The 25,065-nt window shown below is 37.8% G+C and overlaps 8 protein-coding genes and 1 pseudogene across 11 annotated transcripts; 6 read left to right on the forward strand and 3 right to left on the reverse strand.

Annotated features, from left to right (window-relative positions):
- Window positions 1-166: 166 nt before the first annotated feature.
- Window positions 167-2,245, reverse strand: sre-40 (Serpentine Receptor, class E (Epsilon)). The gene is made up of 6 exons (NM_062429.3): window positions 1,886-2,245; window positions 1,373-1,559; window positions 1,070-1,226; window positions 900-1,025; window positions 718-851; window positions 167-408 (listed from the first exon to the last, which is right to left on the reverse strand). The coding sequence occupies exons 1-6, from the start codon at window positions 2,178-2,180 to the stop codon at window positions 216-218; spliced, it is 1,092 nt and encodes a 363-aa protein (NP_494830.2). The 5' UTR covers window positions 2,181-2,245; the 3' UTR covers window positions 167-215.
- A 3,447-nt stretch (window positions 2,246-5,692) lies between these two features.
- On the forward strand, window positions 5,693-7,844 carry sre-39 (Serpentine Receptor, class E (Epsilon); the record flags this gene model as incomplete). The annotated part of the gene is made up of 5 exons (NM_062431.2): window positions 5,693-5,981; window positions 6,032-6,209; window positions 6,746-6,902; window positions 6,945-7,204; window positions 7,646-7,844. The coding sequence occupies 5 exons, from the start codon at window positions 5,693-5,695 to the stop codon at window positions 7,842-7,844; spliced, it is 1,083 nt and encodes a 360-aa protein (NP_494832.2).
- A 384-nt stretch (window positions 7,845-8,228) lies between these two features.
- Window positions 8,229-8,948, forward strand: F10G7.12 (PLD phosphodiesterase domain-containing protein). Its single transcript, NM_001047293.3, has 4 exons — window positions 8,229-8,318; window positions 8,366-8,472; window positions 8,517-8,628; window positions 8,735-8,948. The coding sequence occupies exons 1-4, from the start codon at window positions 8,316-8,318 to the stop codon at window positions 8,861-8,863; spliced, it is 351 nt and encodes a 116-aa protein (NP_001040758.2). The 5' UTR covers window positions 8,229-8,315; the 3' UTR covers window positions 8,864-8,948.
- A 730-nt stretch (window positions 8,949-9,678) lies between these two features.
- F10G7.6 lies at window positions 9,679-11,527 on the forward strand (annotated as a pseudogene). The gene is made up of 8 exons: window positions 9,679-9,681; window positions 9,729-9,829; window positions 9,876-9,987; window positions 10,143-10,576; window positions 10,622-10,881; window positions 10,932-11,066; window positions 11,111-11,287; window positions 11,376-11,527. Coding segments are annotated over exons 1-8 (1,374 nt in total).
- Window positions 11,528-11,865: 338 nt separating this feature from the next.
- Window positions 11,866-14,860, forward strand: F10G7.5 (MFS domain-containing protein). Of its 2 annotated transcripts, none has more exons than NM_001373706.2 (9): window positions 11,866-12,112; window positions 12,606-12,698; window positions 12,748-12,838; window positions 12,909-13,035; window positions 13,142-13,467; window positions 13,520-13,709; window positions 13,919-14,026; window positions 14,073-14,189; window positions 14,524-14,852. In NM_001373706.2, exons 1-9 carry the CDS (start codon window positions 11,959-11,961, stop codon window positions 14,731-14,733), a joined length of 1,416 nt encoding a protein of 471 aa, NP_001359987.1. In that variant the 5' UTR covers window positions 11,866-11,958; the 3' UTR covers window positions 14,734-14,852. The 2 variants fall into 2 exon arrangements, with proteins under 2 accessions (NP_001359987.1, NP_001040759.1); NM_001047294.4 differs by having other exon boundaries at window positions 11,994-12,112; window positions 14,524-14,860.
- Window positions 14,861-14,872: 12 nt separating this feature from the next.
- rpn-5 (PCI domain-containing protein) lies at window positions 14,873-16,746 on the reverse strand. The gene is made up of 5 exons (NM_062434.6): window positions 16,655-16,746; window positions 16,412-16,597; window positions 15,653-16,360; window positions 15,429-15,605; window positions 14,873-15,361 (listed from the first exon to the last, which is right to left on the reverse strand). The coding sequence occupies exons 1-5, from the start codon at window positions 16,742-16,744 to the stop codon at window positions 15,050-15,052; spliced, it is 1,473 nt and encodes a 490-aa protein (NP_494835.1). The 5' UTR covers window positions 16,745-16,746; the 3' UTR covers window positions 14,873-15,049.
- A 426-nt stretch (window positions 16,747-17,172) lies between these two features.
- Window positions 17,173-19,443, forward strand: scc-1 (Sister chromatid cohesion protein 1; the record flags this gene model as incomplete). The annotated part of the gene is made up of 4 exons (NM_062435.6): window positions 17,173-17,424; window positions 17,471-17,620; window positions 17,669-18,769; window positions 18,815-19,443. The coding sequence occupies 4 exons, from the start codon at window positions 17,173-17,175 to the stop codon at window positions 19,247-19,249; spliced, it is 1,938 nt and encodes a 645-aa protein (NP_494836.1). The 3' UTR covers window positions 19,250-19,443.
- Window positions 19,444-20,520: 1,077 nt separating this feature from the next.
- unc-85 (putative histone chaperone asf-1) lies at window positions 20,521-21,671 on the forward strand (the record flags this gene model as incomplete). Its single annotated transcript, NM_062436.5, has 4 exons — window positions 20,521-20,632; window positions 20,682-21,148; window positions 21,197-21,347; window positions 21,417-21,671. The coding sequence occupies 4 exons, from the start codon at window positions 20,521-20,523 to the stop codon at window positions 21,512-21,514; spliced, it is 828 nt and encodes a 275-aa protein (NP_494837.2). The 3' UTR covers window positions 21,515-21,671.
- Window positions 21,672-21,705: 34 nt separating this feature from the next.
- On the reverse strand, window positions 21,706-24,937 carry F10G7.9 (C3H1-type domain-containing protein). 2 transcript variants are annotated; one of them, NM_001373707.3, is made up of 12 exons: window positions 24,852-24,937; window positions 24,771-24,807; window positions 24,638-24,719; window positions 24,531-24,594; window positions 24,399-24,482; window positions 24,148-24,221; window positions 23,060-24,099; window positions 22,793-23,007; window positions 22,536-22,746; window positions 22,352-22,483; window positions 22,209-22,303; window positions 21,709-22,078 (listed from the first exon to the last, which is right to left on the reverse strand). In NM_001373707.3, the coding sequence occupies exons 5-12, from the start codon at window positions 24,421-24,423 to the stop codon at window positions 21,936-21,938; spliced, it is 1,935 nt and encodes a 644-aa protein (NP_001359988.1). In that variant the 5' UTR covers window positions 24,424-24,482; window positions 24,531-24,594; window positions 24,638-24,719; window positions 24,771-24,807; window positions 24,852-24,937; the 3' UTR covers window positions 21,709-21,935. The 2 variants fall into 2 exon arrangements, with proteins under 2 accessions (NP_494838.2, NP_001359988.1); NM_062437.5 differs by lacking the exon at window positions 24,852-24,937 and having other exon boundaries at window positions 21,706-22,078; window positions 24,771-24,840.
- Window positions 24,938-25,065: the final 128 nt, after the last annotated feature.

Raw genomic sequence — 25,065 nt, forward strand, 5'->3', positions numbered from 1 at the left:
ATGTGACGAATCCGGTTAGGTTGTGGGAAGAGAATGAACAGGTGATGAACCGTAAATTGGGAAGAGATTCTCGGTGAAGTGTATCGAGAGTCATCCGACAGGATTTAGTAGATTTTCGGAGCTAATTTAGTTTTCATATTTCAAGTAAAAATTGATTCTGAAAAGTCTTTATTCCCAAAAAGTAAATAAAAATGATTAGATAACATTTTATAATTTCACGCCCACGCTTTGCTCAATTGACTAAAATATTCTTCAGTATCCACATCAGTAGTTTTTGATCCTTTTATAACATCAACAATGGCAGATGACTTTGAAGTTTTAGGACACGAATGCCTAATATTCCCAAAGAATTTTCTCCTCCACACCGGCTCCAATGCGACTGTCAACGGGACTATTGCCACGGTGTTTCTGGAAAAAAGGTATGTAAAATCTGTGTGAAACAGAAAAAATTATACAGGGCATGATAGGCACGCTCTTGTGCCTTTTTCCTGTTAACTACTTATGAGTAGTGAAAGATTTTGTTTAAATAATCTTATAATAATGAAAAATTGTCAAACATCATCAAATTAAAACACTTTCTAGCTTTTTGAAATTTTTCAGCCAACGCTATGATAAATTGCCAAATTTACAAAACATTTTGGGTTTTTGAAAAACTTTGTCTACAATTTTTTTTCAGAGCTTCAGTGATGAAGTCACGGGAAAAGCTAGAGAACTCACCCCGCGTTAACCCAATCTATAGCATAGTATAAAAATATTTCATATTCTTGAAAGAAGTTATAATATTGCAGAACAAATATTGTGCACTCGAAAAGCAACGCCATTGTTATTACAATGACGGCAAGCCTTGTAAACTGAAACGAAAATCTTTTTTTCATAGATTTCCTCGATCCTCAACTTACTTCTAACCCCCTTGCATTTTCTCTTGCCTGAAATCTAGCCTGTAGTGTGTACTTTGACTGGGTCATAATTGAATTATCGTGGATTCGATGAACACGAATATTCCAGTACCAAATATAACCGAATAACTAAAAAAATGTTGCGTTAAAATTAATAGATAGTGAAAACATACTCCAAAGTTAACAATTAGAAGAAGAATTCCGGTGAGAAGCCAAATGTAAACACTTAACCATAGGTTCCAGGCTGAATATGCAACTAAGGCAGTGAAGGTTTGTATGAATACTATTGCAAATATGTAGACTCCGGGGCGATCTTTTTTTTCGTAATCACTGGAATTATTAAGCTGTTGACCAATTCGTTAGATTTTTAAAAATATTTGGAAAAAAAATGTACATATGTACTACATCGCAACACAGATGAATTATTAATTAGTGAAAAAATCCGACATCCCATAAACTAGAAAAACCAAACCAACTTTATCCAGTAAGTTGCCAAACTCCGTTCAAATGTGATTCCAATCATGCAAGTTACTGAAAATGCCATATAATGTGTTAACATGACTGATCCGATGAAGAGATATGGAACATCCCACAATGTTTTTTCAATGATTATCATTTCTGATGTCGTGTTTGTCGTGAATTCGGAATAAATTTTCGTGTGGTCTGGAATATGCAAGTTTCGGCGTTTTGCAGGCTTTAAACTACACTGAAGAACTTGGCCTCACCTGTTTTTTGAATTTGTCATTTGTTCTCTAAAGTGAAGTTCACGGTACTGGATAAATATTTAAACTTAAAATTTAAAGGTTTTTATTTTGGTTCATTGAAAAAAGGAAATTTGGATCCGGGGAGCAGGGTTATTTTCAGGTAGGCACAAAATGCCTGTCTTCAAAGCTATCTGCCTGGGTAGGCAGGCAGAGATAAGCCAGGCACATTGTGTTATATGCCTGCCCACCAGTTAAATATTTGTTATCAAAATTCAGTTGAATTACCATTTCCTGGTAGCAAAATCCATCCTTTTTGATAAGGCATTATCAACAATCTTCCAATCACATTTTCAAAAAATTGTAACAATATAGTGCATAAAATATAATTCAAATTTCGATTGAAAACTCGAGTTTCACTGATCACCATACATCCTCGAATAGTTAGTATTATTCCAAGCATGAAGCATAACATTTCCACGGTTAACATTAAAATTGCAAAAGGTCCCATGTCTCTTTTATAGTTCATTAGAAAAATTGGAAAGAAATAGGTTTCAGTGGAGTTATTGACAAGAAAGATCATGATGATGGTTATTGAAAAAAGTTTCAGAAAAAAACTAAGAAAAAAGAAATTACAGCGTGTTGGGAAGCTTAATCACTGGGTTGTCAGGACTGATCATTTCACCTGCTCTACAGAAAAGCAGAAGTTTTATGAAGAAAATTGCCCTGATTTTGTTTAAATTATTTAGTCGAGCTAATTAGTTTTCTGTTGCGGCGTTTGGTAGGCAGGCAAAAATTTTTTGCCTAGGGACAGACAACCTAGGAAGGTAATGGGGTACCTGAAACCAAATGAACATAAATTGGAGAGTAAAATTTCATGCATAATTTTATTGATTACCTAATAAATAATTTTCCTGAATTTTTGTCTGAGGACAGAGAATAACTATGTTTTTAGTTTTTTTAAACACAAACAATTTTAAAAAAAATATTTTTTATCTCAAGGAAAAATAAATCATTAACTAGATATAAAAAAATACAGTTAGTCTGTCCGGAGTTTGTAGTCTTTGTAGTCTTTGTAGTCTGTGACGTCACACACAAAGTCACTGAGAATTGTGGGCGGGCCCCGTCTTCCTTCGTGGCGAGACCCAGCGTGGTGAGACCCATCGTGGCGAGACCCAGCGTGGTGAGACCCATCGTGGCGAGACCCAGCGTGGTGAGACCCATCGTGGCGAGACCCATCGTGGTGAGACCCATCGTGGTGAGACCCATAAGTTTTGGCGGGAATTCAAATTTTCTGTGAAAATTTTTTGGTGGGAATTCAAATTTTATGTGAAAAATTTTGGCGGCAATTCAAATTTTATGTGAAAAATTTTGGCGGGAATTCAAATTTTCTGTGAAAAATTTCGGCGGGAAATTCAAATTTTCTGAGAAAAATTTTTGGCGGGAAATTAAAATTTTCTTAGAAATAATTTTTGCCGGGAAATTGGTGAGACCCTTCGTGGTGAGACCCTTCGTGGTGAGACCCATCGTTGTGAGACCCTTCGTGGTGAGACCCTTAGTGGTGAGACCCATCGTTGTGAGACCTTTCGTGGTGAGACCCTTCGTGGTGAGACCCATCGTTGCGAGACCCAGTGTGGTGAGACCCTTCGTGGTGAGACCCTTCGTGGTGAGACCCATCGTTGTGAGACCCTTCGTGGTGAGACCCACCGTGGCGCGACCCATAAGTTTTGGCGAGAAATTCACATTTTCTGAGAAAAAAATTTCGGCTGGAAATTCAAATTTTCTGAGAAAAAATTTTGGCGGGAAATTCAAATTTTCAGAGAAATAATTTTTGTCGGGAAATTCAAATTTGGTTCTAGAATCATCTGGACAATTCGAGAAAATTCTGGAATGTTCCAGAACCTTCTGGAAAATTCGAGAAAATTCTGGAATGTTCTAGAATCATCTGGAAACTGAGAAAATTCTGAAATCATCTAGAATCGTCTAGAATAATATTTATGAGAAATTTTAAAATATGATTTTAATTTTGAGTAAGCCAGTCGGAGCACGCGCTTTAGCGCGTGCGAACGGCTGGTATGATATATTTTTCAGCGGATTTACACTAAAAACTTGATCTATTCAAATTCAGGACCCAGCTTTACCTATTGTGGCAGTTTCAGATGTTTAACAATGAAATTTAAACCAAAGTCCAAAGTCCTCGTGGTTCGAATTCGACGTAAAAGTGATCAGCTATACAATTCGGGTCACTCAATTCGTTTATTGGGCTAAATTATCTGATGTTTGAACTAATAAATTAGCCTAGTGGGCACGAAAATATGTTTCCCCATAAATAATTGTTTTTCCTGATGTGAGGATTTTTTGATTTTCGAGTTTCGATTTATTAATTTTCCGCATTAACATTTTTTTATAAAATTGAAACGCCATAATTTACATTTTAGACAGAATTTTTACACAGCAAAAAAATTAGAAATTTCAGATTTTTAAATATTTTTTCAGGCGAGCAATCTGCAATGACGATAATATTCAATTTAGTTAATTGGTCTTCAGTCTCAAAATGTGAGAAATTTTTTTGGAAAACACATTGTCGAAAAGTTAATTTATATTTTTAATGTTTGAGGGTTTTTATCTACAATTTATGGAGAAATATAATAAAAAAATGTTTTACTTGTTTTAAATAACTTTACATACAGGTGAAAGTTTCTAAAGTTGGTCAAGTTGGTTCGGTTCAATGTGTCCATCAGCTGATGACACTGCGCACATTGTGACCGTGAGCCAATTTTTGAGCACTTTCCCAAATCTCAATGAAAAAAATAAACTATTTCCAAGAAGTACAAGTAATTTTCTCAATTTCTATGTAAATTCCCGATTAAATACATTGGCATCACAATGAGAAAAATGGGATTTTCTGGAAAAACTCCAAAAAAAATTAGCGGAGTGCTGAAAGATAAAATTTTAACTAAAGTCTATCAAAAAGTCTCGAGTGAATCAAAATATAATTTTGGCTTTAAAAATATTTAATTTGTTTAAACACGGTCATTAGTCTACACATGTATATAATCTTTAACTAATTTCTTCCTTGTTTTGAGCTGGAAATTGGTGGTTTCCCTTCCCCCAGTAATGCTAGTACCCCCACGTTATTTATTCTTGAATAAATATCAAATTCAATTTACTACGTCCCATTTGATTTAATCTGTCAAATCATATGAGATGCCTCCCATTTTACTCTGAAATGTTTCTTATTGAATAAAACACTTTTCTTATTTTCCGAAAGTTGTCAAAAACGTAGCTATTATTTTTGAAAGCGTGTTTTCGTTTAAGAATCAGGATAGGAGAACAGATGAAACTAAGCTTCTTCTGTTCATTTTCTATTCTGAGATACTACATATTGCTCACTGAGCCCTCAATATTTTCCACAAAGGCACTGATGTTTCCATGCAACATGTGCTTCAAGTTCTCGATGAATGAAACGCTAAAAACTAGTTTAAATATCAAAGTTCTTGCAAAGTTTTGAAGTTTTTTGGGGTACCTGAAATGTACATAGTTGTGGCCAGAAAAAGCTTTAGTTTCGCTGATTTTTGGCGGTGACGTTTTTGTTTTTTGGTTTGAGGTTCAGGAAAATTTTTACTTTTCCAATTGTAGATTCAAGAACTACTTATTTTTCCCTCTATTGTAGATTTTGGAATTATGGAAGTCACATGTGTAGGTACAAGGCAGGCGGAGGCCCAGTTAAAATGCCTTAAACTTTTCTTTCTAACAAGATCTTTGTACTTTCTCAAAATTTTCCCCGTTCACATTTGTAATTTGCCCTTTCAACACAACAACAAAAAATCAAAAGTTTTTCTAATTGCTAGATACATTTCAAAATTTCAAACCTATGATTTTCATTTTTCATGGAAATGTTCTGAAAATGTTGATTTTCAATATTTGATTTTCAACGTTTTGTTTCAAATTTGTACTTTTCGTGGTTACTCTATGTATACCTATAATTAATTTATAGAGACTACAATTTCTCTTATTATTTCTTATTTAATTATTAAATCCAATTTTCCATACTAAAAATCAAATAAAGTTTCAGAACTCTGTTCAGTCAATGTTATGAACATATTTATTGGAAATTCCTCGAAATATTTCTTTCCAGTATTCACTTTAAATTCTGCATATTATTCGGATTACTACGCTATGCTTTTTATCATTATTCACATACTTTTGACATTTTTATGTTGTTTATTAACAATTCAAGTTTGTTTGATTATTAATTCAGTTCGTGTTTTCCACAGTAACATGAGCATTATTATCACTGTCATTTTGGGACAATGGTTTGAAGTTTTAATTGCAAAAATCATCATATTTCCCTATCAATCTGGATTTCTTACTGTAGGAAAAGGTGGACACAATTTATTTAATTTATTTGAGCCCCTTAATTTCAATTTTCAGACCGTGTATTTCAATCCTGGATAACAGATAATCCATCAGAAATGCCACAGATTTCAAAACCATCTGAAATTGTTCCACTATTTGTTGGTGGAATTATGTTTTTGCATTACGCCTTCACACTCACTTTTAGTGTTTTTATATTGACTTGTGAACGGGCATGTGCAACGTTTTTTATCACGTAAGTTTTGTTTCTAAACTGCTGGAAAATTTTGATATACTGTTAAACCTATCTAATTTGAAAAAGAAATGTCAAAAAGGGGAGCTAAAAAAATTAGGAACTCTTCGAACTAGGAAAAAGTTTATTTGAAAATTCATAAGAAAAACTAAAACAAAGAGCAACCTTAATATACATAAGCTCCACCCATATCTTGGCTATTTCTAAGTTTTCTTGTATTTATCCGAACTTTTTTTTATATACTTTTACTAACTAATAGCATACTTATAAGTTGTATAGAAATTCCCACAAGAAAAAGACTACCTGAATTTTTACGAAACAATCTACATGTTTGCCACCTACATATGTATATGTATGCCTGCCTAGTGCCTACATCTATGCCTATTACCAAACTACTGTGGATCGTTTTATGACTAGTAATGATGGAATACATTGGATCTGAAAACGTACAAAAGTACTTCTAGATTTTGATAATTTCATAATTCTGATGCTAATTTAAAATCAGGTCGGTTTACCCAGAGCAAAGTCCACATTTGCAGAGATTACGAGAAAAAATCGCGAGCATACATATGCACAACTCTATTACTCCTGACACACACAGCAACATTCCTATTATCCTGCCTAGCCACTTGTGAAATTTTGAACTTTACAACAGGTGTCGCTATTTCGGGAGTTTTCATCGTCGGCGCTGTAGTGGTAAGTGTTTAGTCTGATCAAAAATATATAGTTTTTAATTAGATTTACTTCATAATACTTCATATCAATATATCAATTCAAAAGCGACTAGACGATCACGATCAACAACAAAAATATTACTCTTTGGCAATTAGGTTTCAAGCGAAAGAAAATGCAAGATCTCTGCAATTGGCGAAGAAAGTTGTTCTATTTGCGGCGTTTGCGATTCTATGTGGAATGGGTTTATTGATATTAGCAGCTATGCATTGGATTGATGATTATATAATTTATATTGTGACAGTTGCAGAAGCGGTTTTTAATTTGTAAGTTTATTTTTTTAATTTGACGCATAAGGTAACGAAATATTAAATAAGTAAAATAAGTACAAACGTTTGCAAAAATCGTCTCCTCTCAAGTCGAGGCGAACTGGTCTAGTGATTTTTCCTCTGAAGGCGGTTTCCGGGCGATAGGAGGCGAGTGTTCAGCGGTAATTCTCCCGTGAGCTCTCATGAATCATCATGCACCTAGATGATACTTTATTGCTTGATAGAATAACCCAAACGCACTTGAAATATGACATATGCTTGAAAAAATTAATCATGAACGAATAGAGATTGGTCGGTAAATTACTAGGTATTGAGAAAACATTTTTCGCAGGAATGAATTAACGTTTGTCAGCTGATTTTCACTAAAATCAAACAAGAAATGAAATTTGATCGAGTGTATCTCTAGAATTTGTAAAAAACATATATGTAATCTTCCAGAAATCCTCTCTTCATCGTGCCTATCGGAATGTATTCTGTGCCTGCCTGGCGTGACAGGTTCATCAAGAAAACGCCGTTTCTTCTCCGAATTCGGACGTTTTCCTCAAAGAATACATCGAAAATTGCAGTTGTTGAGGAGAATGAGGCCGCCAAGGAAACTGATATTTATTTTAATCGATTGAGTGAAGCGTGGAAGTGAATTTGTAAATACTTTTTTTAAAATTGATTTATGGTTTTATGCTTTCAACTTTTAAAAGTAAATTGATTTAAATTTAGTAGAACACCTCTCGGAATTTTCCACAGGGCGTACGAAGCGGAAAAAATAACCAAATACAATTATTACAGAAATGTATCGCTTTCCAACAAAAAACACCATTTTAAATATATTTCCGCAAAACCGTGCCACCCAACTTCCAAGCGAGAAGCGAGGCGGGAAGGGCGTCCAATTACGCCTCGCCAGTGAAATATCTAATTGTAGATCATAATGTGATTTTAAACCAAAAACTAATTTAAGTTTTCACGTGTTCTATTTTTGTTTCCCCCCCCCCCCCCCCCCCCTTTAAAAATCCAACCTTATTAAAACACAAATCTACGTAGAAAGTTTTATTATTTTTTTAACTGCTCTTTACAATCGAAAATCGGCAGGTCTTCGTTTTGAAGAGTTAATATAATGGTGAGTTTATCCGTGTTCAAGCTCAATTACATTTCAATTTTTTGCAGATCAGTATCACACAAGATGCTCTGAAATTAGTCTCTGAGAAATTGTCTCCGACTTCTCGACTCAATATGGCTGCCGTTAATCAGAGATGTTTTTATGCAGCAACAAAGTAAACAACTGACATGGGTTAATTTTTTAATTCGGAAATTCCAGGTGGCATGATGTCAAGACCATTGTGTTCGACAACGAGAATGTGACTATGGTCGGTGCGAATTTTGTGCACACTTTTGAAAATTCTTCGTTTGTTAGAGCCAATGGGAACAAGGTAAAGGCCTTCGTAGACTTATTGACAGCAAAAAAAATAATATTTGTAACAATTTTGCTACGAGTACCAAAACGTGTTTTTTTATACTTTAGCTAAATTCTTTCAGATGGTCTCTAATGCTGAAGCAAAGGAAATCGTGCTCAAACTGTGTCCAGCTGTGAAGAAATTGATCACCATTGCTAGTTGCACCTCCTCCTCTCAATGGCCAGAACGACATCGACGATGGTCCAGCTGAAAATGAAGATGAGCCCAGATCTTTTTGCTGTCTTCAATAAATCACTTAGTTTCTACTGATTACAAATAAAGTTATAATTTTTAAAAACATGTCTTTATATATTTTATACATATTCTTGTAACAGCTTCATAAAGAAAGCACTGTTTCACTGATAACTATTAAATAGATTGAGTGAAGCGTGGAAGTGATTTTGTAAATAAATTTAGTGATTGTTTGTATAGGTTTCAGGATTTTAACTTGAAAAAGAAAGTGGATTTGTTCCTGGTGCATGCAGATTTCAAAAAATGGCATAGTGAATCCTCTTGGAATTCATTACAGGGCGTACACACAAGGCGATTGAAAGACCGTGAAGCGGGTATATCTTGTAGGAAAACTTAAGTGACGTCATAGTTCTGAAAAATCGCGCATGTTTCAGAGTATTCTACGGAACCGCGGCACACGCCCTCTAGACTGTCTTTGCCAGAAAAAAATTATTATTAAAGTATCATTTTCCCGTGCCACCCAACTTCACTACGGGAACCGAGGTAGGAATGTGGGCGAAGAGCGTCCAATTACGCCTCACCAGTGTCAAATGTGTGAATTAGAAATTAAAAAAATATTTATTTTTGCAAACTATCTAATTGTAGTCAATAATAATGTGATTTTAAAATTGATAATTTATTTAAATTTTCACCTGTTCTATTCCCCCCCCCCCCCCCCCCCCCCGCCTACCTTGTTAGAAAAAACAACTAACAAAAACTACCAATCGAAGAAAATAAATTTATTTCTCGGTTTACAATTTTTGATCGACCAGCTTCTCTTCTGAACAAAAGATCATGGTAAGCTTAACCGCGTTCAAGATCAATTTCTCATCTATTTTCTGCAGATCACATACGATACGTTGAAACTAGTCACCGAGCAGTTGTCTCCACCTTCTCGACTCAATATGGCGGCCATTTATCAGAGATGCTTCGATTTGGCGACAAAGTCAACAAACAACTGAAAATAATTATTTTTATTTCTGAAATTACAGGTGGCATGATGTCAAGACCATTTTGTTCGACGGCGAGAATGTGACTATGGTCGGTGCGAATTTTGTGCACACGTTCCAGAACTCTTCCTTTGACGGAGCCAATAATAATAAGGTAAAGAGCTTCGTATAAGTATTGGAAGTAAGCCTTCAATGGGGGCGAGAAAATGGTACATTAGCTTGTCCTCCAACTCGGGCGGCCACACGCAAAAATAATAATATTCTGTTGCAATTTTGCTACAAGTACCAAAATGTTTTTTTATACTTTAGCAAAATGTGTCCAGCTGTGAAAAAGCTGATTATTCAGTCGAAATTATCTGACGTAGAAGCACAAAGACTCAACCAACTCAACTTGAAACTCACCAAGCTGTACATCAGCAATGAAAACTTGGGGTAAGCCACAGTCAAGACAACAGTCACAAAATTACAATTTTTCGGTTTAATTAACTTTCCAAAGTTTGAAAGACTCCGGACTCTTCATCTTGTGGTCGATTGCAACAAAAAACCGAAGATAGTGGATGTTGTTGAGCCCAGAGTTCTGACAGCTTGCTTCCCACAAACGCTTACTCGTGTATGTTTGACAGGAATTTACCTGACTGAAAGCCTGATTGACCACATGGTTTCTCTGAAAAACTTGGCGAGCTTGGACATGGTTGGATGTTTGGTCGATACACGTGCCGGTGCCAAATATGTTCCAAAACTTGGTAAGCTTCAAACTATTTTAATTTAATACTGAATATCTATTTCAGAACAAATGAAAAACCTCGATGATCTGAGCATCCCTCCATCGATGTTCTCTCTCACTTCAACAGCAAAGACATCAGTTGATTTTAACTTTCGTCAGCTGACAGTTTCGAAGATTTCGATTTTTATGGACCAGTTCGAGGATGTCACTTTTTACGATCAGATCAGACATTTTTTGCCGAAAAATCTCCAATGTCTTGTGATTTTTGGAAACTATGGTCCATTGAAGAAAAAGAACCGATTGAACGCAGTCAAGAACTTTGTGGTATGCTTATTTTCTTGCAGTTGGGGAGTTTAGCATTGATATATTTCCAGATTCTCCTCGGTCCAAACGCTCCACTCAGTTCTTGTCCAAAGGAAAATCTGGCTAATGTGACCATTCTATCGCATTTGGTCCGTCGTCCACCATACATTCCGACGACAAATAGTTCAAACTTTTTAAGACGTCACGTGAGTACTCTAACTTTTTACTAGGTTTCAAGTCTTTATTCCAGGATGTCTCAGTTGGAAATCTATCCTGGCAGTTTAGCTTGGTTGAGTGGAAGAATAACAATGGAGCCAAGAAAGATGTGATGGCGTTGAGAACTCGTCTGAATGCGGCTCCAAATGAAGATTTGGTATTTGAGGGAGTCGTTATTGCACCGCCCGTGATTCGTGAGAGATTGAGAGAGGTAAGTCGAGGATCCAAGGATCCTTATAAACACAATTCTAAGACAATGCACAAATCGCGAATAAACTGTGAAACAAAAATTCTTTCAGAATCGTCGCATGCCGATGCAACACCTTGTGCTTCCAGTTACTCCTCCGTTCGATGAGCCTGATGATCCTGCTCCACCATTGCCAGTTGCACCTCCTCCTCTCCATGGACCGAACAACAACGGCAATGGACCAGCTCAAAATGGAAACTAGCACTGATTTTTTGTCATATTCAATAAAGCATTGAGAGCAGACAACGAGAAAAATGTGTGCATATTCAGTATCTACTGATTACAAATTAATAAGAAATTGATAAGAAAGTAGTGAGAATCAACGTTTTTTGGTAATTTCAAAAATCGAATTATTTTTCTTCAAATAGATTTTATTTGGTGAAAATCCACTTTCTATTTCCTCCTAGCCTAGAACCTCCTGGTTTTCTAAATCCATAGATCAAACCATGTTCAGCTGATGTCCTTTGTGTGTTCCTTTATTTCCCGTCTGCGTCTCTATACCATGCCACACAGTCTAGTTATTACACCACCTGCGTCTCTAGGTACATTTTCCCTATCTCGCATGGCATCATTATTCCTAAACATTTTCGGGTTCAATCATTACATATCTGTATATATTGTATAATTTATTCAAAATGTCATGCTTCACCTGCTCATCGTTTTTTGGCAGACTACCAATGGAAACCGATGATCCGATACTAAAGCGATTGCCACGTGGCGCTAGACCGTGGGCGGTACTTGTAGGTGGTGTGATGTGTATGGTGACTTTTGGAATCGTTTATACTTGTGGTAGGTTTTAAATTGTTATAGAATCTAGAAAGATTTTGTGAGATCAAAACAAATTGGAGAGCAAATATTTCGGGAAAACTTCCAACATTTCTTATTAAAACTTTGTAACCGTGAGTAATAGGAAAAATTGTCAACTAGGAAAACAATTTTCAATTAATTCTAAATATTTTATCAGTTGACAGCTTCTCGATTATTTTCACAGTTGACAAATTATGGCGGTTTAAAAATTTAATGGGTGGGCGGCGAGCTTTCTCGGTCTCGGTTAATCTACAAAACTACCAATTTCGGTGTGATAATCCTTGTTTTCAAATTTAAATTTATTTTTATAATATAGAAAAATATTTTATTGATTGGAAATTATTAAAAAGTACCTCGAATACTACTTGAAAGTTGCCATTTGTTGGAAAAAACTGGGTTTTCTTTTGAAGAATTTTTAATTTTGGAAAATTTATGAATTAATCTGAACAATTTGAAGCATTTATAAAATTTCCAGGTAACCTTCTACCGTACCTTGTCTCGTATTTCCGATGGAAAATGTATCCAGATATGAGGACGGGGCAATTGATTTGGTTGCAGACACTTTTGAGTTTGTTTTTTTCCATACTTTCAAGAAACCAGACATTTTGAAATTTCAGGCGGTCTCCCGATGGGAATGGTGATTGGTGGTCTTGTAGAGAGAAAGTTTGGTGGAAGAGCTGGTGCACTTTTAGGTTCAATTATTTATACGTGAGTTTAAAAAAAGTTACAGATCGCGATGCACCATGTGCTTAACAAAAAATGATCTGTATTGTTACAGAATTGGTGTTGGATCAACATTCTACTCAATTCAACACTCCTACGCCGCAACACTGCTTACGATGGGAGGCATCGCAAGCGTCGGAAGTAGCATTGCCTACAGTTCCATTTTGCCAACTGCTCAGAGGGTAATTTTTGAAATTTTTTGTTGTAAATCTTCAAATAAAGTCTTGATTTCCAAAATCTAATTTTTTTTTCAAAACCCCTAACCTCTGCTAATCTTCAAAATTTCAGTGGTTCCCTGACAATGTCGGCCTAGCCGGAGGCATCATAATCGGTGGATATGGATGTGGTGCATTCATCCTGTCACCCCTTCAAACCACTTTTATCAATCCATTAGATTATCGTGTCAACGATCAAGGATTCTTCACTCAAGAGGATCTTTTGGAACGGGTTCCCTACGTTTTCATCGTGATGTCCATCTTTTTTACGGTTTTTCAATCGATTGGGCTCATTTTTATCGGGCAACCGGAAGGCGATATTCACGTTGAAACGGAGAATTTGATTGGGACGAACAGTGAAATTCGCGTGGAACAGGCGAGGGTTTGGCCGCAGTTACGGTAAGTCCTGCCGCGAGGCATTATACAGACAAATAACGGGTTTTTTTTTCAGAACCACAACTTTCCTAGTACTATTCCTGTCGTTGACATGCAATGCCGTTTGGGTCCAACTCACAAGTGGTCTCTACAAAGCTTATGGGCAACAATTTATCGATTCTGACTTCTTTTTGAGCTTGATCGGATCGATATCCTCGATTTTCAACGCTGGGAGCAGAGTTTTTTGGGGTGCAATTGCGGATACGGTTATTTTATTATGGAGTCGCAGAAAAATTCGCGCTACGCCCCCAAGGGTCGGGTCTCGTTGGGTATTGGCGACAAAACAGTTAAACTCTAAAGAAATACCGAAAACATGTTTTTTAAAAATTCTTACCGCTAATACCTAACGAGACCCAACGTTTGAAGGCGGAGCGGTCTTGATTTTCCAATAATTAATTTCAAATCAAATTTTCAGACATCCTATCAATTTTCCATGTCGATTGTGTGCAGCCTGGGAGCAGTTTTGGCATTTTCGATGCCACTGGTGAAAATGGTATCCAATGATGTTCTGTTTTTGGCCACCGTTCGTTTTTTTCTTTTTTTTTCTCATTGAAATTACAGTTTTTCAGGTTTGTCTGATGTTTTCCTGCATCGGAGGCACATTTTCAATCTTTCCTTACATCACGCACAAGTGTTTTAGTAAGGCGAATTTCAGTGTTATGTATGGATTTTTGCAGTGTGCAGTGGTAAGTGGAACTTATTACCGGGATGCGAAATTTTCCGGTTTTTGTGAAAAAGCACCCGGTCTTGACACGACAAAATTTTGTTAAATGCAAAGGGATGTGCGCCTTTAAAGAGTACTGTACTTTCAAACTTGCGTCGATGCGGAATTTTTATAAATGAAATAAAACATTTTAAACACATACATTTAAAAAAATGTGAGAAAAACGATGAAAATGTCGCAGTAGCGAAAGTTTGAAACTACAGTACACTTTAAAGGCGCTTACCTATTTGTTTTTAACACAAATTTCTCGTTTCGAGACCGGGTACCGTATTCGCGAATACATGAATACATTTCAGAGTGTCGCCGGACTAATCGCTGGACTCATTTCAACACATGCTCTTTCTGAAATCGGATTTGAATATCTTTTCATTGTTTGTGGATGCTTCATGTTGACCTCACTTTTCCTCACTTTTATCGTCCACAAAACCGATTTAGCTCAGTTGTTGGTTTCTGCTGAACGAGAACATTTGGAAGAGGATGAGAATGGATATCAAGTTTATCAGTAATTGGTGCACTCATGTTATAGCTTCTTATCAATTTCCTAGAAAATCAACTCAAACCTGTGATGATCCATTTGTTTCCCGTTACCTCTATCTTACAACTTGTTCCATAAAATTGTTTCTTCAAAAGCTAGTAATACACATTGAGCACGTATACGTTTACTATCAAACCGAAGAGTGAAAGGATGAAATCGATCGACAGTATTAATAAATTAATGATAAAACCGGAGAAGGTGCACGAAAAAGAAGAAATTGGGGAGGGCGAACATCAATAAGAAAAATACACATGATGGCGGAATTATACACAAAAAAGTGGTTAAATTTATGCCCGTGGGGCCGCGAGATCCAAGTTCTTGTGAACCATTTGCTCTTTCAGAATGAGATGGGAAACTTTGTTCAATGTATCCGTCAGTTTGTGCACGTTGCTCGCCCATACATCCAATTGCTCAACATTTGCCTTTTTCAAACGAAGATTGACAATACGGGAAGGGCGATGAAGTTTTGCTCCGGTGATCTGACCGGTAACAATGAGGTTACACACAAATGATTCCATTTCATCAACTGGGAAGTCGAGGAGCTCAGCGAGACGTTCGAAAGTGATTTGAGTATAGTACTTGGCAATCATACGCATGTTCTGTAAAAATACAAATAAAAATTTATAAATTTTAACAGGTTTTTAACTTATTAAAATTTTAACTTACGTGCTCTCCAACACGAAGGTGCAAATCAGACCACCGCTTCTCTCCTTCAGTTGATTTGTCGAAAATTCCGGTGTCTGGTGAGCTAGTTGTTCCACGTCTTAAAAGCTTCTCGTACTTTGCGACAATGGTTCCTTTGAAAGAAATGAGTTCTTGGTTGATGAAAAGATCCAGAATGATCTGAAAAGAAAACAATAATTAGATTAAATTCAAATCGCACAGCTTACCTTGTAGTCTGGAACGGTTTCCAATTCTCTTTGAATGGCAATTCGGTTGAGGAGATCCCATTGCTCGTTTGTGTGCGGAGCCAAAAGACAGTAGACAATGGCAGAACGAAGATGTGAGGTCGCCTTGGCTGAATCAGCTTTAATCTTTTTCGTCTCATAAATTTCACGATGATGACGGCACACGTCCAGATAGTTTCCATCGTGAAGTCCGATACGGATCATCGAATCGTAGTATTTCAGCTTCAGGTTCTGTACTTCATCTTCGTCTGACTTGTTGAAGAACTTGATATTGATTTTCTTAGAGATAATAGTGGCTCGCACAAAATCATTACGAACGAGAGAATATCTCATTTGCTCGAGAAGGTATTGCACCTTCTCTCGCATTTCCATGGAGCCATATGTTTCCACTTGAAGTTCAAGAAGCATGGTTGCAGCTTCGTCAAGCTTTCCCTCTCTCTCCAACTTCTTCACAACCATCGAGGTGAGGCGAGCACGTTCCACTTCCACATAGATCTTTCCAGCTGTAACAGTGCGAAGAGTTTCAATAAGCTTCATCTTGAGGTCCTCGGTTGGCATTTTGTCAATCATTGCGACAGCATCACGGACCATCTTTGCGATAGCCATTTTGATGAGAAGTCTTTTCTTTGAAAGCGTCATGATTGTTTCCATAAGAAGATCCCATTTCTGCCCTTCGAAACAAAGCTTCGTCTGCAAATATCAGAATTAATATTTTTTTTTTAATTTGAAAAGTATTATCACCATATATTGAACAACGCGTGTATTGCTCTTCATGTCAGCTCCAAGACGAGTGAGCTTTTCGATGTTGTTCAGACTCTCTACAGCAGCAACAGCGTCCTTTTGAGCGATATCTCGGGCTTTCAGAAGTGCTTCGTCGACTTGTTTCGAGTAGTCCTGCTCCATTTTGAACAAACGACCATCTCCACCCTGAAAATCATTTAATGAAATCTACAGATAAATTCTCGAAAACGTTTTAAAACTTACATGAGCGGCCAAATGAGCCAAATTGTCAAGTTCGCTTAGTTCTCCGACATCGACCGGGTCAACCGGGATCGGTTCGCGTCTGTCGGCCATATCTGGAATAACAATAATTAGAATATATAGTTCTGCTTTTTTAATTGAAAAATAACTTCAAAACCTATAAAAATATTACTTTTAAATGCACAAAAATTTTAAAGGTAGAGAGTAGAAAATAATTATTTCTTGAGTGACAATCCGCACAGCTGAAACGAGTGTTACCGTACCTCAAATCGCGGTAAGACCCAGGAGGAGGAAGACAAAAATATTTGAAAACGATTTTTCGAGCGTTTTGTCTTCATCATCAGAAATTTACCGCATTTTCAATGTTTGCCTCATTTTAAAACTATTGCTTCTCTCATTGTGATCATTTGAACATACTTATTCTTCCAGTTTTTGCTCTTTTATCATGTTTTCTCAGGAATTTTCTAATCTATGATCTCTTTGACGTTAACAATCTATTGTTTATCTCATGCTATTTTCAGATGTTCTATGCACAGTTCGTTCTCGCCAAAAAGGGACCGTTGGCAAAAGTGTGGCTGGCAGCTCACTGGGAAAAAAAGCTGACAAAGGCGCAAATCTTCGAAACAGATGTTCCCCAAGCGATCGAGGAAGTCATTCGCCCCAAGGTTAAAATGGCGCTCCGAACAGTTGGACATCTTCTCCTTGGAATCGTGAGAATCTACTCGAAGAAGACACGATATCTTCTGGCTGATACAAATGAAGCGTATCAAAAGGTAATTAAAGATAATTTAGAACGACAAAAACAAAGTAAATTTTCAGATGAAGATTAACTTCCGCAACGGATTCAGTTTTGAAGTCGACATTCCAGAGAATGCAGAAATTGAAGAGGATTTCTCAAACTTCATTGATAAGTACAATATCACAGTGCCCGAGTTCCACGATGCCGACTACAATGAGCAGCTCATTATGGTGCGTTGTATTAAAAGCAATTCACATTCAATTTAATCGCTGTTTCAGGCTAATGTGAGCCGTCGTGAAGACATCACCATGAAAGAAACCGTCAATTTCAATGTCGAGTTCAACATTGACGCAGATTTCGATGGGTTCGGTGACGAAGGAGAATCTTGGCAACTCGATCATCTCTACGGATCGGTGGAACCTTTGTCTTTGCGCCCCACTCCTCAGCCAGAATCGTTGATGGAAGTCGAACGAGATCGTGATGTGGCTGCAAATGGAACGGAAATTTCCCGTATAGATGCGGATAGTGTGATTTTCTCCGAAGGACCAACACGTCCAAATCTTATTTTTGACAATCAGGAAGGCGGAAATTTCATGCCTGAAATGAACCTGAAGGTTGAGAATCAAACACTGGAAAACGATGGTGGTGTTGGGCCTGCTGATATGTTCAGCTCAATGATTCATCCCGTCAGAGAGCATGCTGTCGCAGATGTTCAAAACGACGATGGTATGGACTTTGACTATCAACCGTTCGAGCCTGAAAACGTTGAGCCATCGAGACCACAAAGTCCCGAGTCATTTGCCCTGGAGCCTCTAGATGTGGAGCACATGGAAGGACGGAAAAAACGTCAGAGAAAAGCGAGAAAGCTGATTGTCGATGCTGAAACTATGATTTCAAACGACGCTTTCCGAGAGCAACAAGAAGACTTCTCCGATACGATGCGAGTAGTTGAAATGGCGCCTCCTACCAGAAAGATGTTCAATTTATGCGTCAGCGGAGATCTTCAACACCTCAGCCGTGAACCTGGATGCAAAATGTTCAACAGAGAACTCCTTCAAAGATACAGGAGATGTTTGGTCACCCGAGAGTTCGATCTCAATTACACCATGCAAGAGTTGAGCGATAGTTCGAGTTTCACTCCGTCAATGGAAGCTCAAGCTGAGCCATGGGAGGACTTGAACCTCAATGAGGACATTCAAGAAGATATTCAAGCGCAGGGACCAGCCGTTGATGAATTCTTTAATGATGTGCGCATGGATGATGATGATGACAGACAACCAGCTCAGGAAATGGACTTTGGTGACAACTTCGATTTTCCACAAGAAGTAGAACATCAAGAGTGTGCTCCGATCCCTATCCAGAGTGGATTCGCTGGAGAGGTAATTTTTGGTGCGAATTTCAACTCTTAAAATATTATTTTACAGAACAAAGAGAACGAGGACGCAGAGGATTGGTCTGATCCGTTCGGTTCTTCAAATTCCAGCAGACGTGGCCAGCTTGAAGCCTATGGATTCGGAAATACTTCGACCTACAAGGAAGACGATGGCAAATGGGCGAAACGCGCCAAGCACATTCTAAAGAAAGTCTCCGCGGATATTGAGACTTCGGGACAAGCGGACTTCTCATCTGTCACAGCAACTGCCAAGAATCGCAAGCAAGCTGCAGAGCAATTTTATTCGTTGCTTACCCTGGCCAAGTCTCAAGCAATAAGTGTTGATCAATCAGAGCCATACGGAGAGATCGTAATTCGTCCAGGAGCCAATTTCAAAGAAGCATGTCCACTGAGCTCTCCGAAACCGATGGGACTTGGAAATACAATGGAAAATTCCACTATGAGAACCCCAATGAGACCAGTTTAATCGTTTTAGCTTATTATTATTACTCGCCATGCATAGTTTAACCTCTTCATTGTATATGGTATCTCGATTTTCTTAAAAGCAAGTATTATTTTTATTCCACGATTATTCATATACGGATATTATTTTTGCGGTATTATTTGTTCGAAAAGTACGAATGTACTATCTTTTTCTGTAAATAAAAAGCATCACGGTTTTAATGTTCTTGTTAATTGCTCAGGTTCCGATTAGTCGAGAGAAGAATAGCGAAAAAAAAAAGATTAACTCGGCTCTACTCAACTTCAACGTTTCCGTGTACAATTTCATTCATTCCATCTAGTTTCAAGTGATTTGAGATTCGCTTTCTTCGTATGAAAAAATGACTACATAATTATGAAACTTGGTGAATTTCATCTACAAACGCGTAAACGTTATTAAAAAAGCTGTTAAAATCTGGAAATTACATTTTTCCATAACTTTCAAGACAGGACACTCCGCTGCATTAGAAAATGTCTTCGAGACTAAATGTACGGATTTTACTAAATTTTGAGGCAATTCCGAATAATTTTTGCATTTCAGGCCCACCGTGAAACATTCACGAGGGTACGCGCAGAAAGAGAAACGCAGAGGGGGTACGTTTTCGTAAGGGGATTTTTTCGTAAGGAACGCTTTCAGTAGGGCAATGTGCGGCGCGCCTTTTCGCAAGCCCGCCGCACAGTCCTTCGCAATCGATTCGAAATCGATTGAAACCCGTTTTTGTCATCGAAAATTCTGAAAATATCCGTATTTAGCTCGAATAAAACTAATTAATTTCCATTAAAAATCCGTTTTTAATTGAATTCCGTTCGAAATTTCCTGTTGGAAAAATAAATAAATAAATACGAAGAAGCGTGCGGCGCATTGCAAAAAGCCGTGCGGCGCATTGCGAAGGACTGTGTGGCGGGCTTGCGAAAAGGCGCGCCGCACATTGCCCTACTGAAAGCGTTCCTTACGAAAAAATCCCCTTACGAAAACGTACCCCCTCGAAACGCAGAGAACAAAATGCAAGCGCGCTCCACCGGTACGCGCCAATCGCCACCATTTTAACTTACATAATTGCGGGAATTTTTGATTTCTCATTTTTTCTCATCATTTGCGGATTCATTTTTGCAATTTCATTTACCTAAAATTGATACACTTTTTGTTAAAAATGATTTTTTTTTCAGTTTTATTTTGTTTCATGCCAATACTGTTGTGAATTGTCTTTTATTTTGAAAAAGTGGGCTCCTAAATAATTAATTATATTTTTCTTTCAGATGGCTTCCCGTGTCAACATTGTTCAAGTACAAATTCTCGACAATCCTGCGATGTTTGTCGACAAATTCAAGTTGGAGATCACATTTGAAGTTTTTGAGCACTTGCCGCATGGTAAGAAAGAGGAAAATATAAACTCATCGATAATAATGATAATTTTCAGATCTCGAATGGGAATTGGTCTACGTCGGATCCGGAACATCCCGAGACTTTGACCAAGTTCTCGATTCAGCGCTCGTTGGTCCAATTCCAGAAGGACGCCACAAGTTTGTGTTCGACGCGGATCATCCGGATATCTCGAAGATCCCAGTCGATGATATCGTCGGTGTCAGCGTACTTCTCCTGCGCTGCAAGTACAACGATCAGGAGTTTATCAATATGGGATGGTTCGTGGCAAATGAGTACACCGAGGAAGAGCTCAAAGAGAATCCCCCATCGCAGCCACTCATCGAAAAGCTTTCCCGCAAAGTCGAAACTGAAGATCTTCGCATCACCACATTCCCGATTCGCTGGACTGATGAGGATCCGGTCGCAGAGCCTGTCGAGGATGAGGCTAACAGAGTATTCGCGGAAGATGACCTCATGCCTCTGAATGATGATGGCCAGGAAGATGACGATGAGGAGGAAGAGGTGAGAAAATGAATTTTACTTATTCAAAAATTAAATAATTTTATTCAGGATGATGACGAGATGGAGGCCAACGCTGAAGAAGTGGATTTGAACGAGAGCTTCAATGAACGATTGGCCAATGCACTTGACGGGGCCGAACAGAAAGGCGCAGATGAGAAAATGGAGGACGATGGAGCAAATGAGGATGTTGATATGGCTGGTAAGTGTTACTTGGTTTCTCTAACCCCTTCTTGTTTCGTGATGTGTGCTTCTCACCCTGTAATTATAGATGACGAGCCTGGCGTTCAGATCAACACTGACACGAAAGTTCCGGAATCGATGGCGGAGCCACTCTCAGACAAGACAAACAACGAAATGGTCCAGTGATTTCACTTCCAGTTAATTTATATATTTTGAACTTATTTTTATTCCCACCCGATTTTCAGTGACTGTCAAAAATTCACATAATTCGTTCTTTCATTTTTTTTCTTTTCAAGAATTTTCACTTTGAATGTTTTCCGAATAAAACTGTACAGTGTCATTCATTCAATGTTTTTCTTAAAACAAACAACTGAATTATATAAAACTGGTTTATTGTGATTGTACTATATATATAATACACCGGAGTAAAATAAACAGGCAAATTGATATGACAGTTTGAACGTCAGCTTGATTTGTAGAGATCACACCGTTTCAGTAAAGAAATTGATTTAAAAAGAAAATAACTGGAATTTTTAAAAATGTCTAGCGAGTTCTACTTTTGATTTTCCTCGATTTTTACTACATCCTATCCATTTTCTCGTCCGGTTCATCGCCGATTGGCGAAAAAAGCGAACAACTTGCTTTTGTATTCTGGTGTCTGACGAATGACCACATTGAAGAATTGATCCATTAGCTTTTCAAATTCTCGGAATTCCGGTAGAAAGTGCAATGTTTGTTTGACAGCCGGCTCTGAAACGGGCGAGGATTACGGTAGCTACGGGTGACCTGAAAAGTTAGATAATCCTCCAATGGGACGAGTGGGAATCAATGAAAGACACGGGGGGAAGTATAACAGAGAATAATCGGCGTGTAGAAGAACCTATGTCGGATTCGTTGTATTTAAAAGCTTCGCGGAATAGGCCTTCGAGAAGTTGTGCTTGTTGTTCAGCATCAGTAACGTCGTGAAGATGAAGACTGAAAAAACTTTTGTTTAATAAACAATTTAAAACTTGAATAACTTACTGTTTACAATCCCGTGGCCGCTCACATCTTCCATTAAGTTCGAACTTGCACATTTTGAGTAACAATGTACGACATTGTTCGGGACGATCAGGTATAGATGATGAGACCACTGACGTAACATCTGGACTATTTCTATAAAACATTAATTCATTAATTCAACGTTATTCGAAAAACTGCAACTTACCCAGTTCTTCCAAATTTGTCCAACAGACGTTTACGAAGTGACTGCTCTTTGTCTAAAGCAGCCTCTCGAGCAGCAGCTTGATTTACGATTGGATCACTGACAACATCGTTAAGAATCAAATCAGGAGTGGGATTTAGTGGAGTCGACGGGGGTTCTTCTACTTCTTCGTATTCATCTTCTCCTTCTACACTCTCATTTTGGATTTCATCGTCTGAAAAATAAAAGAATGAAATATTGAAGTTTCAGTAAACGCTCACTTTTATTCTCAACGACAACATCCGTCTCCTTCTTTTCCACGACTACCTCCGATTCGTTCACCTCCTTCTCAATATTAATTGGCTCCACCGCTTGAGTTGGTGTATTTTCAGCTGGATCGGCTTTTGGTGTCGGACTTTCAATAATTCCAACTTTTTCATCTTTGACGAACTTTGTGGATTCAAGTTTAATCGAAGATATTATAATTTCCGGGAACCTGCAAAAAATAAATAAGATTTCAGTGAAATATTCTCCAATATTCAACTCACGCGTCATCATCCATCTCTTCCATGTCGTCTATATTCATCAAATCGATCTCGTTTTGAATCTTCTGCTTTTCAATAAGTATTCTTCTCATTTCGTCTTTTCCCAATTTAGTAGCATCCCTGCACGCATTTCGCATTTCAGTCGCCTTCTTGTTCATTTCTTCTGCTTTCTTAGCAAGTTCAGCGGCTTCCTGGGCCATTGCAACTGCTTCTCTACCTTGTTTATTCGCATTTTGAACTTTATCTCGCTCTTCTTCGAATTTAATACTTATTTCAGCTAGAAGTTGGTCCAGTTGAGCTCGCTTATCGACGCGAGATAGTTCGGATGATTTTTCAGATGGGGGAGCTTCAGTTTCAGCTGGAACAACTGTTTCCGAAGTTGTTGGTTCTAATGGAACTTTCTGAGAATCTATAGAATTTACTTCTGGAGCAATTGAAAGGTTTGAAGTTTTCGTGGCTAATTTGACCTCGATCTTGGCAACGGGAACTTGTGGCGATATCGCAACCGGAGCTTCAAATATGTTTTTCACCGAATTTGACAATCGTGAAGAGTTTTTCCGTACTCGTTTCGGTGTCTTTTCTTGAGACGACGACTTTTCCGCATTTCGTTTCTTACTCTGTTTCAATTGTGAAAGAAGCATCTCTCTCAGCGATGATTCGTCTTCAATTACTGCTTTGGAAGTTGACGGAAGTGACACTACTGCTTCCAAAGGTATTTGAATTGGTGGTTTGATAAATGGATCATTTGGAGATGGTTGTGGCTCGTCAGGCGATACAACTTCCATACTCACTTCATCATAATTATCGTGAAAAGACGCTGGAAGAGGAGTTGGGGAGATCGGTTGAATGATTGGAGCTGGTGGAGGTGGTGGAAGCATCATTTGTTGGTGGAGATCCAGTGACATTAGTGACGGTGGTGGGGGATTGAAGAAGTGACACGGCTGAGATAATGGAATCGGTGGGTAGTGTTCTATATTCGAAGGATAGTAGTCCCTTGAATGGTGAACGAGACTTTGAAGACGAGCTATATCCGAATTGATGGCCTGAAATTTGAAAATTAATTCCAATATGAAAACACAATTTTTACAAACCTGCTGTCCATTGTTAATTCCAAATATAACTGCTTCTGACGGTGACGGCCTCATCTGTCGTTCTCCACCGTTTCCTGCAAGATAACATCAATCAATATAAGCTTTTGTACACTAGGAAATAGTTTCCAGTTTGAGACACACCACAAATGATATAGAAACGACCATGCGAGTGAGTGTAATTCACCATTCACTTTTTTAAAGGTATTCTATTCAAAAATGAATAAACGTGATGATTTAAAAGAAAAACGGACCATTTGAGTGCCATGACGTTTCCATATTTCGGGAAGAGAATGACGGTTCGGAAGTTTCTTGACGTCTGAGGGTAGCTCGACGTTCTAAAGTAATTATATTATTAGAGTTCTTGCCAATACCAAAAAATTTACCACTTCTATTATTAGATCGTTTGCTGGTAGACGGAGGAGTTTTTACTTTTTGTGCGATTTCGTTCTGAACATTTAAATTGTTTGTTTTTAATTAACTTTGTGAAAACCTCTTTTTGCACGATTTGATCTATCAAATCTTCATCATTGAAATCACCGGGACTAGGACTGACAGGCTTCGGACTTGGCTCACTGAAATACGTTTTTATCAACTAAAAAAATACAATCTCCGATGAAACTTACGGGTCAGAAGCTATTTCACCGTCTTCTAGCACTCCAGCTGACATTTAAAAACAATTTTTCACAAATACACCTGAAACTTACAGAAAAACCTGGTAAAACTACGTCTTTTGTGACGTTTTCCTTCAAAAATGATTAAAAAAAGAATTTTTCATACGGTTCTTGCTGAAAGCGAGAGAGTGTGAAAACCACGGGGTGTGTTAGAGAAACAAACAAATCGTGGCGAGACCATGCAGTCTGCCTACGGTGGGTGGACGAGCGGAAAAATACTACATGCATTTTCTGAACCGCGGCACAG

Source organism: Caenorhabditis elegans, chromosome II (assembly GCF_000002985.6).
Source record: "Caenorhabditis elegans chromosome II".
Classification (NCBI taxonomy): domain Eukaryota; kingdom Metazoa; phylum Nematoda; class Chromadorea; order Rhabditida; family Rhabditidae; genus Caenorhabditis; species Caenorhabditis elegans.

Bases quoted from the DNA above. Each gene is read 5' to 3' on its own strand.
- sre-40 (NM_062429.3), bottom strand. From the start codon at position 2,180: ATGATCTTTCTTGTCAATAACTCCACTGAAACCTATTTCTTTCCAATT. The intron at 1,560-1,885 runs GTAATTCAACTG...TGCATATTCCAG, and splicing joins GATTTTGCTACCAGGAAATG to ACCACACGAAAATTTATTCC. The intron at 409-717 runs GTGAGTTCTCTA...CCTTTTTTCCAG, and splicing joins ATAGATTGGGTTAACGCGGG to AAACACCGTGGCAATAGTCC.
- rpn-5 (NM_062434.6), bottom strand. From the start codon at position 16,744: ATGGCCGACAGACGCGAACCGATCCCGGTTGACCCGGTCGATGTCGGA. The intron at 15,606-15,652 runs GTAAGCTGTGCG...TTTTCTTTTCAG, and splicing joins AAACCGTTCCAGACTACAAG to ATCATTCTGGATCTTTTCAT. The intron at 15,362-15,428 runs GTAAGTTAAAAT...GTATTTTTACAG, and splicing joins ACCTTCGTGTTGGAGAGCAC to AACATGCGTATGATTGCCAA.
- F10G7.5 (NM_001373706.2), top strand. From the start codon at position 11,959: ATGTCATGCTTCACCTGCTCATCGTTTTTTGGCAGACTACCAATGGAA. The intron at 12,113-12,605 runs GTAGGTTTTAAA...TAAAATTTCCAG, and splicing joins TGGAATCGTTTATACTTGTG to GTAACCTTCTACCGTACCTT. The intron at 14,190-14,523 runs GTAAGTGGAACT...AATACATTTCAG, and splicing joins GATTTTTGCAGTGTGCAGTG to AGTGTCGCCGGACTAATCGC.
- F10G7.9 (NM_062437.5), bottom strand. From the start codon at position 24,814: ATGTCAGCTGGAGTGCTAGAAGACGGTGAAATAGCTTCTGACCC. The intron at 24,100-24,147 runs GTTTGTAAAAAT...TTCAAATTTCAG, and splicing joins GAATTAACAATGGACAGCAG to GCCATCAATTCGGATATAGC. The intron at 22,079-22,208 runs GTTCTTCTACAC...CGCCCGTTTCAG, and splicing joins ATACAACGAATCCGACATAG to AGCCGGCTGTCAAACAAACA.
- F10G7.12 (NM_001047293.3), top strand. The intron at 8,473-8,516 runs GTAAACAACTGA...CGGAAATTCCAG, and splicing joins TGTTTTTATGCAGCAACAAA to GTGGCATGATGTCAAGACCA. The intron at 8,629-8,734 runs GTAAAGGCCTTC...AAATTCTTTCAG, and splicing joins TTAGAGCCAATGGGAACAAG to ATGGTCTCTAATGCTGAAGC.